Source organism: Leucoraja erinacea, chromosome 27 (genome assembly GCF_028641065.1).
Source record: "Leucoraja erinacea ecotype New England chromosome 27, Leri_hhj_1, whole genome shotgun sequence".
Lineage (NCBI taxonomy): Eukaryota > Metazoa > Chordata > Chondrichthyes > Rajiformes > Rajidae > Leucoraja > Leucoraja erinaceus.
The window spans coordinates 19,508,573-19,524,933 of NC_073403.1; the positions used below are offsets into that span (position 1 = coordinate 19,508,573).

General features: G+C 47.3%; 1 protein-coding gene across 3 annotated transcripts in view; it reads right to left on the reverse strand.

The window, feature by feature from the left end:
• Positions 1-3,967: 3,967 nt before the first annotated feature.
• LOC129710327 (protein LSM12-like) overlaps positions 3,968-16,361 on the reverse strand; it is a 37,118-nt gene continuing 24,724 nt past the window's right edge. Inside the window, exons 5-6 of one of the 3 annotated variants that reach the window (XM_055657242.1) lie at positions 10,799-10,884; positions 3,968-5,022 (exon numbers count right to left, since the gene is read on the reverse strand). In XM_055657242.1, coding sequence (XP_055513217.1) covers positions 10,834-10,884 — 51 coding nt within the window. In that variant the 3' untranslated portion in view covers positions 3,968-5,022; positions 10,799-10,833. Of the gene's footprint in view, positions 5,023-10,796; positions 10,885-16,361 lie in introns of those variants that run through there. The other 2 variants (XM_055657241.1, XM_055657244.1) reach the window with 2 other exon arrangements.

Sequence of the window (16,361 nt, forward strand, 5' to 3'; positions counted from 1 at the left end):
TACCGTCAATACAAGGCAATGAGATTGGCAACTATAATAGTACAAACCCATTATAGGGCACACCTTCAAATGGAAAGTGATCGCGAAACTTACATGAAGGAACGCAGAAGCGTTGTACTGCTTCAGGCAGCCTACCGTGGAGTGCTTGTTCGAAGGCAACTGCAGGGCATGCATAAATCTGTCAAGGTCATACAGGCTTATTATCAGATTATAAACAGCTTCAGTATTTTAAGATACTACGCTGGTCTGCCATTGCGGTACAGCAACGATACAGAGCATGCCAGATAAGAGATGTCCAAGTGAGACAGTGTAAGAGTTTGAGAGAAGCAGTGGTGTGTATTCAGGCCTTATACCGCGGGATTAAAGCCAGAGTATTGGTAGAGAAAACCAAGGCAGCACGCTGTATTAAGTCATTCATAAGAATGTGCATTACAAGAAAGCATTTCTTGATGCAAAAGGCAGCTGTAGTCACTCTGCAAGCTGCATACCCTGGTTACCGATTAAGGGTACGGTACAGAGCTATGCGACAAGCAGTCATTTCGATCCAGAGATGGTACAAAGCATGTAAAATAGGGCATTCCCAGTTTGTGCAATATCAGTCAATGAGGGATGCAACTATTACCATTCAAACTGCCTACAAGAGGTGGTATGGTGGTTAAGCAAAAGAGAGCTACTGTAAAAGTGCAGTCAGTACTCCGTATGAGTTCGTATAGGAAAGACCTAAGGAGACAAATAGATGCACAACAGAAAAGGCTGAAACGATACAAAAGGCTTAAACGATATAGGAAAGACTTCCTCAAACCGATTTATACAGCAGTTGTAGTGCAGTATCACTACCGTGCTTATGTAGTAAGAGAAATATACAGAGCGCAAATCAAAGCCACTGCTGTATTGCAAGGACAGTATAGATCCTACTGCTTGATGAATAACCAGAAAGGTGATTTAAGAAGACAAATAGACGAACAGCAGAAAAGGCTTAAACGTTGCAAAGAACGGTTAAATAAATGTGTGACGATGAGCAAAAAGCTGTTAACAGAAAAGTCTAAAGATGAGAGGCAAAAGTATGCAGGACCGATTGCGATTAGGACACTTCAGTATAGTCCAGCATGGAGCTTCCTTCACTGAGCAATGGACAAATGGTGATGCATTGCAGAATGTCATTATACAACAAGAGCAGATAAATACGTAGGGCCGGGAAATTGAGCGACAGAGAGCGACTGAAAAACAAAAACCTGCAGTCATGTGTCAGATCCCACCTACAAATAAAGAACAGAAACAGATGAAATGTTAACTTTAGCAGAATTTCAAGAACAGGAAGAAATCTGCAAATTAGATTAGGATATTTAAAAAGGGAAGAGGCAGAGGTACAGGTAGAGCTAGTGATTAGAAAGAGTGTGCAATTTACACAGAAGGATAACACATAAACCAAGGGGTAATATATTTGGTTTAAGGAAGATGAGTGGAATGAACCATTATGTGCTAAGTTTAGATACAGTTTACAGTTCTGAAGATGTAATGTAAGATGACTGCAATGATATAATTTTGCAACTGTGTTAATCAATTATATTTAATGTACTAGAAATGGTGTTATTCGCCTCCAAGCTAAATGGGGAGCAGTGTATTGTATATAATGTAAATGGTGTTACCTGCCTCTAAGTTAAATGGGGAGCAGTGTGATGTATGTAATATAATTAGCATGTTATGTCTTGTGCGAGGGGACGCATGCGCTGGGGGAGACTCATGGTGGCGTCCTGCAATAAAGAAGCTCGTTAGTTTACTCCTGTATCTGAGAGTTCTTTCGAGTCAGTTCCAAGCATCCAAATACACTACAATACACAAGTAGACAATTTGGTTGGATAGGGTTGTACTGCTGGTAGCCATCAATGCATTCAACTACATTGAAAATGGACTAGAAAAAACTCATACTATTTCCAGACATTAAAATGATACAAGCTTTAACTAATTTGCATTTCTGGCATTTGATAGCTTTGTAAATTTCACAAGAATGAGCTTTAAACCATTTTACATTTGATCTCCATAACTATCATTTTTACTCCTAGTGCTAAATTATCAGTTACAAGATGGTAGCCTTTTCTTAAATTTAACACTTGGTAGGCACATTCATGGTTTAAATTAATTTGTGAGAAAAACTATTCACAAGAATAATGATATTAATCAGGTTAGAAGGCTACAAATACCAAGTAAAGGAACTGATTTTAATATTTGTTTCAGATGCCATTTCCATTTTACTTATATTTGGTCAATTTGCATTTCCAAAAATAAACCCACCCAAGAAATAAAAACACAAAAGTTAACTTGATTAACAAAATATTAGATAAATCCATGTTACAAGTTGTCTATGATGGTCAAATGCATTGCACACGTCAGCCTCATACATGGGCTGAAACCTCCAAATTTAAAATGAGGAAATATGAATATAAGAATAAAACATTTGTTCATTGGATTTGGCCTACTTGATCAGCTTGTGTTCTATTTGTTGTCTACAGTACTCACCATTTCTCACAATTGCCAAGTCAATTAGGTCAATTTGGGGGGAAATATTTCTGCAAAAGGTGCTCAAACTAAACCTTCAGGAGACTGGCCTGGAATCAAATCACCAGCAGCCTGCATAAACATTATTCATCCAATTTTGCTTTGAAGGCCAGAAGTACATCTGTGCTTACCATGTTAACAGTTTGAGCTTGATAATTCTACGCAAGGATAATTTATTCCTGGCATCAAACACAACTATGAAATAGGCACCACCTATACTAAACACTGAAATCTCATGCACCAATTGCAGTGTGCAGCCAAAGCTTCTAAAGTCGATGGAAATGCATCTCATTTGCTTGGTGTCCATCAATGAATGTGAACACGAGGACTTCTTCTGAGCAACAAGGTGCAAGGGGGCCGACCCAATTGTTTTTCCTCAAGCGCCACCCGTACTTTAATTTGATTATTTTCATGCATTATAATGGCTAATATCATGCTAAATTCACAATGAACCACAGATGCAGGGAATGATCACCCCAGATTATTAAACCAGATTGTCATTTGCCTTAGGAGCAGCGACTTTAGCAAGATCTGCACCACCCTTCCCAGTGTTCTTTCTTTGATCCAAACATGAAAAAGGCTCAAATACATACTTACCAAAATTTAAGTGAATAAAGTTCATGAAACTCGTAAAATGATTTAACCAAAGCTTTTTAAATAACTGCATAAAATGATTGTTCCTGTGAAAATTTACTCAATGATACTCATTTATCTTCACATTGATCGAAGAATACATAATTTATAAAATAAAATGCTTAATTTAATTGAAGAATCACTATGGCAGTCACTGGATGAATAAAATCCGAGCTGGGCAGAGGATCTGGAAAACCCACTCTCCTTTGCCAATAGTCCACCAAGTGGGGGGGATGTAGAAATCACCTCACTGCACCAAAGGCAGTGATTTGGCTCAGGCTATTACAAATAGTTACTAAGTAAACTTTAAGCAAAGTAGTGGATTGCAACAATGTCTATTTATTGTGTTATTTAATCAATAAAATTGAACAATGTAATACCACATGTAAAATTGTATCTTGGATCAGTGTGAAGAAGGGACTCCACCCAAAACATTGCCTATTTTCTTCACTCCATAGATGCTGCCTCACCCGCTGAGTTTCTCCAGCATTTTTGTCTATCTTGGGAGGAAGAGATGGGCAAAGGAAATAAGAGTGTTAAGTGTAGGAAAATGATTTACAATTCTACAACAAATTCACTCCTCCACCCAGTTCTAGACTAATCGAAATGGTTTGTGACTTGAATCCACTAAAAGTGATAGCTTGGAATTTAAAAAAAAGTTGAACAAAGAACATTTTAAATTTTCAGATATTCCAGAAAGGTGCCATGGAAATTGTGACAAAACTTAGTAAAATCTCTACAGGGAAAATAAGTGTACCGAATAAAGAACACTGGTTACACATTTCTTCTTACTCTCTTTAATTTCATATTTTCAATCAAAATAAGACAATAACAGATTCAGCTTTAAAATGTTTTTTAAATTTCTCCAATTTATATTATAGTGTTGTGCTGACAGGGACTGCGAATAAAAATATACATTATCATAGATTCTTCACCAGCCTATAAAAAGGACTTTAAATGACTGTTACTGTCTAATTTTATTATGCAAAGACCAGGCGACACCTTTTTTCTTCCAATTTAATGAAGTGTACAGTACATGACACATGCAAAACTGCATGAACAGTTATATCCTTAACATGACCACTCTCTCCGTAAGCATTGTCTTAGCAAGACAAACCTATTCTGTACACAGTCAGAGGATATAAGCTCATGAGCCAAATCTTCCATCATCAGATACTCAATTCTTCACTGGAAGACTTTTCAGTGACGTTAAAAAAAAATCTGGACTTATTCCTTCTGGGAACAAGCTTCTGGAAAAGAAAAGGACTTGAAAGGAAATTTCTCCTACATGGGACAACCACTTAACGCATTAAATTACCTTCTTGCTTTGCTTTTTCCCTCTTTAGAACACCGTTACTATGACCAGCTGGTTTCTTGCATTAACAAATGTTTGAAAAGTTGTGTTGTGCAGATCACAGACAGCAATTTAGGATCTACCTAAAATGAGTGTAATGACAATATGAAAAGCAAATGAACATGTAAAAAATAAAATTAACAAAATATGACTTTATTTTTTTTAAAAAGCAAACAAAGAAAAAAGGTAATTTATGGTTAGTCAAGTTACAATAAGTGTTGTCTTGGATGCTTTTTTTGTAAAGTCTATTCTCTTCTCGAAGTGGAAATGTCAGCTCACTGTAGATTCTCCCTGGAAAAAACATGTGGACTACTCCCTCCCCATCCCAGGAAAAAAAAATCCCCATCCCTCCCCCATCAGGCTCTGCAAAGGACTATTCAAGCCACTCAGGACGACAAAGCAGTTTCCTTCTGTGTTTGCTGTGCTTGTGAACGTTGCTGCATTAACTTCTGATTTTCCAAATCTCTAAAATGTTTTTCGACCTAAAAGAAAGGAAGAGAGATGAACAAAACAAAGCAAAATACCATAATTTTTTTTCTCATTTAACATCTGGCAGCTTCCACAAACCAATAAGCACCTCAAGAGCAGGTTTTCTTTTAATAAACAGAAAAGGTGATGCAAACACATGCTATTCACTGGCAAAGTAAAACCTACTTTGATCACTAATATGGAGAATATTAATACACTCAGGAGGACTGGCATGCAAGTAAAACAGTGTCTCAGCCAAAAGGTTGGACGAACAATTAAGATCCTATTAAGGTCAGTTACAAGATGAATCTGTTGAGTTAGATCTCATCTGTGAAATTGAATTATTTTTGACAAGTACTGAATAAACAAATAAACAAAAGAATATCCACATATGTTGACTATTTAAACCTACACTAAAGTTTCAATGAAAGCTCCAAAGGTTTTCTACCAAAGAGTATACAGAATTGAAGGTCGTAATCTTGTGCCACATATTGGCAATCGTTTTGAAAGTGGGAGACCACAGAGATATGGGAAAGGTATTTGATTGGCACGAAGAGGCTTGTGACATTCAACAAGTAAATTCAAATTTTTCACCAAAGGTTGGGCTAGAACTTTGTATATCAATGCCTGTGACTTACTGTGCTACGAAGGTCAACAATCTGTCTTGATGAAAGCAGGAAATAATAAAGGCATGTGGAGAGAGCATGTAGACATGTTATAAGAGAGCTTTGCTTTAGAACTTTAAGTCAAGCCGCTCACTGCCGAAACAAAAATAATCTAATTTCACCAATGAAAAATCAGCAGTAACAGAGTAAAATGAGTAAACTTCTACTCTGCCCTGGACTTGGACGATCTCTGATACCTCTCTCCCCCCTTTCTTGATCTGTCTCCATCACAGTAGACAGACTTTCGATTGACCTCTACTGCAAACCTACCGACTCCCAGTTAACTGGACTATACGTCCTCCCACCCTGCCTCTTGCAAAGACGTTATCCCCGTACACTCAATTCATCTGTCTCCACTGCAACTGCTCACAAAGTGAGGCTTTCCAATCGACAATATCCAAGATGTCCTCCTCCTTTCGTAAACGTTGTTCCCCCCAGCTGTCATAGAAGGAGCCCTCACCCGTGTCTCCTGTAGTTCTGCTCTTGCTCCCCCCAAGATGCAACAAAGACAGAGATCCAAGATAGACACAAAATGCTGGAGTAACTCCGCGGGACAGGCGGCATCTCTGGAGAGGAGGATGCGTGATGTTTCGGGTCAAGACCCTTCTTCAGACAGAGATCCCCTGGTCCTCACATTTCACTCTGCCAGCATGTGCAACAAACACATTTGCCTCCAACATACCACCACCAGCCACATCTTTCCACCTCCTTCAGAGATTGCTGCTTCTGAAATTCCTTGGTTCACTCAACCCTTCCCATCCAAACCCGCCCCTTCCCAGGTTTTTCCCCTGTAACCACGTGAAATGGAACACCTGTCCCTGTATCTCCTACCTCGCCTCCATGCAGGTACCACAGCAGTGGGAAGCCAGGGGAGACAGAGCCTTTGTTCAACCATCTGCCTATCAAAAATCTCTGCTTGTGTTCACCTGCCACGCTTTGTCCTGCCCTCTCTCTTTCCCCAGGTTTCCTCCCCTACAATCCATCTGAAGACGGGTCCTGACCCAAAACATCACCAGTGATATTTCCCAACTCACTGGGTTACTCCAGCACATTCCTCTTTTTTTGTTGTAAACCGGCACCGGCAGTCCCTTGTTTCTAGAGAGTAAAATGTGGACTCGGTTGTGTGGGAGGACTCATTAGAACTGGGGCACAGGTACAAAGTGTAACATATATTGTTAATGGAACACTGGCCTTCATACGGGAGCGGCTGGGAGGGGAACATAAGGGGATATTATGTTTATGCTGCAACACCCATCAACAGACACAAATCTGAATAATGCGTTCAGTTTTAGGCATTACATTTGATTGGGAATAGAAACAATGAAACAAGGAGCAAGGTGGCCATTTTGATTTTTCAAACCTGCTCCATCATTCAACGTGATCATGCTCATCCAAATTCAGTACATTGTTTCCGCTGTCACTATTTCTCTTGACCTCTGTAGCTATTAGTACTATATATAATTCCTAAACTTACAAATGGTGTTATATTTCACTCGACGTATACCTAGATTTAAAGGGTTAAATTAGAAATTTAAGTTTGACTGAATTCCATAGTGAAAATGATAATTACAAAAATTATTAAAAGGATACTTTAGAGCTATTACAGATTTGTTTCTTCTCCTGGGATTATATTTAACCAGGTGGCAAACGTTCAAGATTAGTGTTTGGCTATTCAGGAGATAAATTGGAGAAAGCAATGGAAGCACATTATCCACAAGGTATACAAAGAAACTATCAAACTTTCTCCAGACAGCGAGTTTTCTCCAAGATCTTTGGTTTCCTCCCACACTCCAAAGACGTACAGGTATGTAGGTCAGTTGGCTTGGAATATGTGTAAAATTGTCCTTAGTAGTAGGATAGTGTTAATGTGCGGGAATCGCTGGTCGGTGCGGACTCAGTGGGCCGAAGAGCCTGTTTCCGTACTTAATCTCTAACTAAACCCATTAACTATAATTGTCTACACCTGAATGACAGTTTTGATTAGGAAAGGTAGTGTGGGAAATGAATCCCATGGGGGGGGGGGGGGGGGGGGGGGTGGAGGGGGGGGTGGAGAGATGAAGGCTAGGGAGTAAATGAAGTAAAGATTAGACCGCAACCAATCACTAGATCAAATTAACTCGGCACTGAAAGTGCAAAGTTTGTGTATCTGCCAGGTCTAAAAGACCATTTTTTATTGTACTTGACAAAACACACGAGAGAGAGAAGCCAAGAATAAAGCAAAGCATTAATTTAAAATTTATGCTTCAGATTTTTGCATTCATAAATGGAAGTCAAATACAAAAGGAAAGTGTCCGGTAAATAGCTTGACCCTTAACAACATAGCGATCTGAGGGGACAAGACTATAGCTCCCTGAAGGTGAAAACAGAAGTAGATAGAGTGGTAACATAAGGCACACTAGTATAGACTTTGTTAGTCGGGGCACTGAATTTAAAAATTATAGTTATGTTGTAACTGTATAAAACTTTAGAAACAAAGAACTGCAGATGCTGATTTACCAAGGAATGACAAAATGCTAGAGTAACTCAGCAGGTCAGGCAGCATCCCAGAAGATTGATAGTTAACGTTTCAGGTCTTCTTCAGACTGGATTGTAGGGGTGGGAAATAAATTAAGTTTGAAGAGTGGTAGGGCAGGACAAACATGACCTGCCATGCAATGGATTGGATACATTTGGTTTTCTCTGGAGCACCAGATGCAGATGTGTGACCCGATTTAAAATTATGAGAGGCATAAATAAGGTACACGGTGTCTTTTTTTCACTTCCATGGAAGAAACATCAAATATTATAGGACAAAGATTTAAGATGAGAGGGGAAAAGTTTGAAGGTGATTTACAAGGCAAGTTTTTTTCTTGTTTTATAGAGTATTGAATGCCTGGAACGTGTTGTGAGCGAAAGTGGATAGGATAACATTTAAAAGGCATTTAGACAGGCATATGAACAGTCATGGATGGAGGGACATTTACAATGGACTGACATTACAATGGCATAGACATGATGGACCAAAGGACCTGATCCTGTGCTTTCTGCTCTATAAATGTATTTATCCAAATCTTATTTAACTTTGTGAAAATATGAAGATCATGCTATGATCTTCAACTAGAATTAAAAGTTAATTCAATTATGTAAAATTGAAATAATAGATAAGAGTAATTTTGCAAAACATTACATTCCGAAGCCAAATTCAAACATTTGACCATTATTGCATCTATAAAGCATCATGGCCTTGAACGGCAAGGGACCTACTGAATTCAAACCACCAGGTTTAGATCAACCGTTGCATGACAGTGAGCCAAGCAGATCTTTTTTAATGCAATTGGAATATATTCAATGCATTACTTTAATTACAAGTGCCATCTTCAAATACATAACTGTGACATATGACCATGGTTCTAAATACAGTGGAGGACGTCTTTAGTTCATGAATTGTTCCTCTTGATTATTTCCCTTTTCCTTCCAATGTTCTCAAAGTACATTCAACTGGTATATCTTTTTTTCCTGTATCTCCTCAAAAAAATTAAAATATCCAGGCGATGGACATCAGACGATTGACATCTTTTGGAGCCTTAAGTCAGTAACTAAGTAACCTACGTCTTACATAAAGCTAGTGGCACTTGCTCCAGATTAATCTACCCAAATAAATGAGTTTTGTTTGTTATCACATCAAACCTTATTATCTATTTATACATCTAAAATTGGTAATAAATCAAGGAAACACATATTTATTGAAGGATACAATTTTAGGAAATCTGTGGCCAACAAGTACTCAAAATGAATACAAAACTCTTGATGGAATACGAGAAGACTGCAACTAAAGCACAATTCCTCCCACGTGAAATTCAGCCCCATGAAAATAAATCTTTAAACTTTGTGTACTAGTGATATGTGCAACACACACTAAATGAACTCCATCTGCTCTTTCATTCCCTTAATTCTTGACACTTTGCACTTATTTGCTCGCATCTAGAAGTACTCAAGGTCCTTAAATTGGCACCTTCGTTCAGCAACGGAACACTATGGACCATATTTTGCACTTCCGTGGATTTGTTTCCTACTTGCAGTTTGCACTGATGTGTTTTTGAAGTATTTTCTCCGCCTTGCAGAATGTGTGTAATTAATGTCTAATTTATGCTGTGATGATGCATCGAGCAAGATTTTCATTCTACCTCTATCTATCTAACCCATACATTTCTTATGCAAGGATGTTAACAATGGCACTTTATGCAAATAGTGAACTGCAATTTAGAGTTAATTTCAAAAAGGCATATGAAAGTAAAAAATGAATAAAACTACTAAAAGTCAAATTTTACACATAATAAATAGTCATCCAACATTACAGGTTAAACAAATATCATTGTACCATGTGTAGGACAGGGAACGGTTAGAAAAATCACCATTAAAATTACATTCATTCACAAGTGATGTGATAGTCTTAAAACTGATCTCACATGTCCAAAAAAATAATTCTTAGCCCTCCATTACTCTGAGCCAGCTAATAACTGAACAATTAAATCATGAGGTATATCAAGATTGACTTCTTTTAGATTTTAATCAAATTGCATTTAGTTTCACCAAGGGGAGCATACCAACTTGATTTTTCTACCAAATTCGACTACCTGACAAGACTGCCACTCAGCTCACTGGAAGCCTGAACTCGTTTTAACCAGTGACAACATTAAGTATCAAATTTGAGTAAAATATAAATACTAAAAATTTATGAGCCCTTGCTTGTAACAGTTATGAAAACCAATATTTACTAACAAAAGCAACAAATCCCTTTTATCAGATGGTGCCCATTCCATCATTTGAGATTCAAACATTTAGTATAACATATCATCAAATACATATTGCTTTCAAATTCAGAATTTATGCCTCCGAATTCCATTAAATATTATTTAAAGCCTACAATAATAAGTTCATAGGGAAAATAAAAGCATTAAAAATATGAAACTATTTGTGGAGAATGGAAACAAATATAAATGATATCTCTTGATTTGTTTGGTCCATTGCTGGCTCACTCAGAGCAAGGAAGGATCATAAACTATTTTTCAGGGGAAAAAACACAATTTTAAGGCTAACAGATAACTTGTGAAGAAAGAGTATAACTTTCAGAGGTGATTTTACTAACCTTTGCCTGTTGCATATTTGATAATACGAAGCTATTCATTCAGCACCCTGTTGCCCCTGATATAAATTATCAGTATAGAATCGACACTGCAAAACATACAGGCAATGTCAAAGTCCAATATGGGTATATGGTCTCAAATCCAAACTGCAGATACACAATATCAAACTATAATTTCTATCAATGCCAACAATTTATTTGTGGAGTCTATTGTTTTGCACAGAAATAATGGGATCACCACTCACAGATCATTTTATTAAACACACAACACATGCACAAATCAAATAGTTATGCTTACAATAAGTGTCAAAAAATGCCTACACCGTGTCAAACTAAAAATGTTTGGGATACCCTAAAAAAAACTTACAAAACCAAAGTACAAATGCAGTGCTAAAGGATATTAATGTATACCTGTGGTGTATTAGTCTGGGGAAGGTGTAATATTCGTTGGCAGATTTTTTTTTTTAAAGTGAAGAGAATCTCTTTTCTACCAATGTACATGCTGCTCAAGGACGCGAGCAGGCAACATCTGGAGTTCTCAAACCTCCAAAGAGCAAAGAGAGAGGAAGAGGGGGCTGGGGGGTGTGCGGGGGGATAGCGCGCGGGGGGGGGGCACAGCGTTGGGGGGGGGCACAGCGTCGGGGGGGGACATAGCGTCGGGGGGGGGACATAGCGTCGGGGGGGGACATAGCGTCGGGGGGGGGGGGACATAGCGTCGGGGGGGTGATGGATATAGCGTCGGGGGGGGACATAGCGTCGGGGGGGGACATAGCGTCGGGGGGGGGACATAGCGTCGGGGGGGGGGGACATAGCGTCGGGGGGGGGGGGACATAGCGTCGGGGGGGGGGGACATAGCGTCGGGGGGGGGGACACATAGCGTCGGGGGGGGGGACATAGCGTCGGGGGGGGGGGACATAGCGTCGGGGGGGGGACATAGCGTCGGGGGGGGGGGACATAGCGTCGGGGGGGGGGACATAGCGTCGGGGGGGGGGACATAGCGTCGGGGGGGGGGACATAGCGTCGGGGGGGGGATAGGGTATAGCGGGGGGGGGACATAGCGTCGGGGGGGGACATAGCGTCGGGGGGGGACATAGCGTCGGGGGGGGGACATAGCGTCGGGGGGGGGGACATAGCGTCGGGGGGGGGGGGATGGATATAGCGTCGGGGGGGGACATAGCGTCGGGGGGGGGGACATAGCGTCGGGGGGGGGGGACATAGCGTCGGGGGGGGGACATAGCGTCGGGGGGGGACATAGCGTCGGGGGGGGGGAAATAGCGTCGGGGGGGGACATAGCGTCGGGGGGGGACATAGCGTCGGGGGGGGGGGACATAGCGTCGGGGGGGGGGATAGCGTCGGGGGGGGGGGACATAGCGTCGGGGGGGGGACATAGCGTCGGGGGGGGGGACATAGCGTCGGGGGGGTGATGGATATAGCGTCGGGGGGGACATAGCGTCGGGGGGGGGGGGACATAGCGTCGGGGGGGGGGGGACATAGCGTCGGGGGGGACATAGCGTCGGGGGGGGGACATAGTCGGGGGGGGACATAGCGTCGGGGGGGGTGATGGATATAGCGTCGGGGGGGGGATGGACATAGCGTCGGGGGGGGGATGGATATAGCGTCGGGGGGGGGGACATAGCGTCGGGGGGGGGGCGGTCGGGGGGGGGACATACATAGGGTCGTCGGGGGGGGGACATAGCGTCGGGGGGGGGGGGGTAGCGTCGGGGGGGGGGGGGGGGGGGGGACATAGCGTCGGGGGGGGGATAGCGTCGGGGGGGACATAGCGTCGGGGGGGGGGACATAGCGTCGGGGGGGGGGGACATAGCGTCGGGGGGGGGGGGACATAGCGTCGGGGGGGGGGACATAGCGTCGGGGGGGGGGATGGATATAGCGTCGGGGGGGGACATAGCGTCGGGGGGGGGGGACATAGCGTCGGGGGGGGTGATGGACATAGCGTCGGGGGGGGGACATAGCGTCGGGGGGGGGGACATAGCGTCGGGGGGGGGGGACTGGATATAGCGTCGGGGGGGGGACATAGCGTCGGGGGGGGACATAGCGTCGGGGGGGGGGGGGGGGGGACATAGCGGGGGGGGGGGGACATAGCGTCGGGGGGGGGGACATAGCGTCGGGGGGGGGACATAGCGTCGGGGGGGGGGGGGGACATAGCGTCGGGGGGGGGGGACATAGCGTCGGGGGGGGGGGACATAGCGTCGGGGGGGGGGACATAGCGTCGGGGGGGGGGGACATAGCGTCGGGGGGGGGGGGGGGACATAGCGTCGGGGGGGGGGGGGGGGACATAGCGGGGGGGGGGGGACATAGCGTCGGGGGGGGGGGACATAGCGTCGGGGGGGGACATAGCGTCGGGGGGGGGGGGGGGGACATAGCGTCGGGGGGGGGACATAGCGTCGGGGGGGGGGACATAGCGTCGGGGGGGGGGGGACATAGCGTCGGGGGGGGGGGGACATAGCGTCGGGGGGGGGGACATAGCGTCGGGGGGGGGGACATAGCGTCGGGGGGGGGGGGACATAGCGTCGGGGGGGGGGGGGGGGGGGGGGACATAGCGTCGGGGGGGGGGGGGACATAGCGTCGGGGGGGGGACATAGCGTCGGGGGGGGGGGACATAGCGTCGGGGGGGGGGGGGGGCCATAGCGTCGGGGGGGGGGACATAGCGTCGGGGGGGGGGGACATAGCGTCGGGGGGGGTGGGGCGGGGGGGGACATAGCGTCGGGGGGGGGACAATAGCGTCGGGGGGGGGGGTCGGGGGGGGGGACATAGCGTCGGGGGGGGGACATAGGGGGGGGGGGGGGACATAGCGTCGGGGGGGGGGGAACAGCGTCGGGGGGGGGGGGGGACATAGCGTCGGGGGGGGGACATAGCGTCGGGGGGGGACATAGCGTCGGGGGGGGACATAGCGTCGGGGGGGGGACATAGCGTCGGGGGGGGGGACATAGCGTCGGGGGGGGGACATAGCGTCGGGGGGGGAAACATAGGGGGGGATAGCGCGGGGGGGGGGACATAGCGTCGGGGGGGGGGGACATAGCGTGGGGGGGGGGGGACATAGCGTCGGGGGGGGGGACATAGCGTCGGGGGGGGGGGGGGACATAGCGTCGGGGGGGGACACATAGCGTCGGGGGGGGGACGGACATAGCGTCGGGGGGGGGGGGAACTAGCGTCGGGGGGGGGGGGATAGCGTCGGGGGGGGGGGACATAGCGTCGGGGGGGGGGGGACATAGCGGGGGGGGGGGGGGACATAGCGGGGGGGGGGGGGGGGGGGGGGGGGGGGGGGGGGACATAGCGGGGGGGGGGGGGGGGGGGAACATAGCGTGGGGGGGGGGGGGGGACCATAGCGGGGGGGGGGGGGAACATAGCGGGGGGGGAAGGACATGGGAACATAGCGTGGGGGGGGGGGACATAGCGTGGGGGGGGGAAGCGTGGGGGGGGATATAGCGGGGGGGGGAAACATAGCGTGGGGGGGGGGGAAATATAGCGTGGGGGGGGGGACATAGCGTGGGGGGGGGGGGGGGGATAGCATAGGGGGGGGACATAGGGGGGGGGGGAAATATAGCGTGGGGGGGGGGGGGAAATATAGCGTGGGGGGGGGGAACATAGCGCGGGGGGGGGGAAATATAGCGTGGGGGGGGGGAAATATAGCGGGGGGGGGAAACATAGCGGTGGGGGGGGAAACATAGCGTGGGGGGGGAAATATAGCGTGGGGGGGAAATATAGCGGGGGGGAAAATATAGCGGGGGGGGGAAACATAGCGTGGGGGGGGGAAATATAGCGTGGGGGGGGGAAATATAGCGTGGGGGGGGAAACATAGCGTGGGGGGGGGAAATATAGCGTGGGGGGGGGGAATATAGCGTGGGGGGGAGGGAAATATAGCGTGGGGGGGGAAAATATAGCGTGGGGGGGGAAATATAGCGTGGGGGGGGAAAATAGCGTGGGGGGGGAAACATAGCGTGGGGGGGGAAATATAGGTGGGGGGGGGAAACATAGCGTGGGGGGGGAAATATAGCGTGGGGGGGGAAAATATAGCGTGGGGGGGGAAATATAGCGTGGGGGGGGAAAACATAGCGTGGGGGGGGAAAATATAGCGTGGGGGGGGGGAAATATAGCGTGGGGGGGGAAATATAGCGTGGGGGGGGAAATATAGGGGGGGGGGGAAATATAGCGTGGGGGGGGAAATATAGCGTGGGGGGGGCGTGGGGGGGGAATATAGCGTGGGGGGGGAAAATATAGCGTGGGGGGGGGAAAATATAGCGTGGGGGGGGAAATATAGGGTGGGGGGGGAAAATATAGCGTGGGGGGGGGAATATAGCGTAGCGTGGGGGGGGAAAAGATAGCGTGGGGGGGGAAATATAGCGTGGGGGGGGGAAATATAGCGTGGGGGGGAAATATAGCGCGTGGGGGGGGAAAATATAGCGTGGGGGGGGAAATATAGCGTGGGGGGGGGAAATATAGCGTGGGGGGGGAAATATAGCGTGGGGGGGGAAAATATAGCGTGGGGGGGGGGGGAAAATATAGCGTGGGGGGGGGAAAAATATAGCGTGGGGGGGGAAAATATAGCGTGGGGGGGGAAATATGGGGGCGTGGGGGGGGGAAATATAGCGTGGGGGGGGGGAAATATAGCGTGGGGGGGGAAATATAGCGTGGGGGGGGAAATATAGCGTGGGGGGGGAAAATATAGCGTGGGGGGGGAAATATAGCGTGGGGGGGGAAATATAGCGTGGGGGGGGGGGAAAATATAGCGTGGGGGGGGGAAATATAGCGTGGGGGGGGGGAAATATAGCGTGGGGGGGGGAAATATAGCGTGGGGGGGGAAAATATAGCGTGGGGGGGGAAAATATAGCGTGGGGGGGGAAATATAGCGTGGGGGGGGGAAAATATAGCGTGGGGGGGGGGAAATATAGCGTGGGGGGGGGAAATATAGCGTGGGGGGGGAAATATAGCGTGGGGGGGGAAATATAGCGTGGGGGGGGGGGAATATAGCGTGGGGGGGGAAAATATAGCGTGGGGGGGGGAAATATAGCGTGGGGGGGGGGAAATATAGCGTGGGGGGGGGGGGGGGAATATAGCGTGGGGGGGGGGAAATATAGCGTGGGGGGGGAAAAATATAGCGTGGGGGGGGAAATATAGCGTGGGGGGGGAAAATATAGCGTGGGGGGGGGAAATATAGCGTGGGGGGGGAAATATAGCGTGGGGGGGGAAAAATATAGCGTGGGGGGGGGGGAAATATAGCGTGGGGGGGGAAAATATAGCGTGGGGGGGGGAAATATAGCGTGGGGGGGGGAAAATGCGTGTGGGGGGGGAAATATAGCGTGGGGGGGGGGAAATAGCGTGGGGGGGGGGGAAATATAGCGTGGGGGGGGGGCGTGGGGGGGGAAATATAGCGTGGGGGGGGAAATATAGCGTGGGGGGGGGGAAATATAGCGTGGGGGGGGGGGGGGGGAAATATAGCGTGGGGGGGGAAATATAGCGTGGGGGGGGAAATATAGCGTGGGGGGGGAAAAATATAGCGTGGGGGGGGGAATATAGCGTGGGGGGGGAAATATAGCGTGGGGGGGGAAAT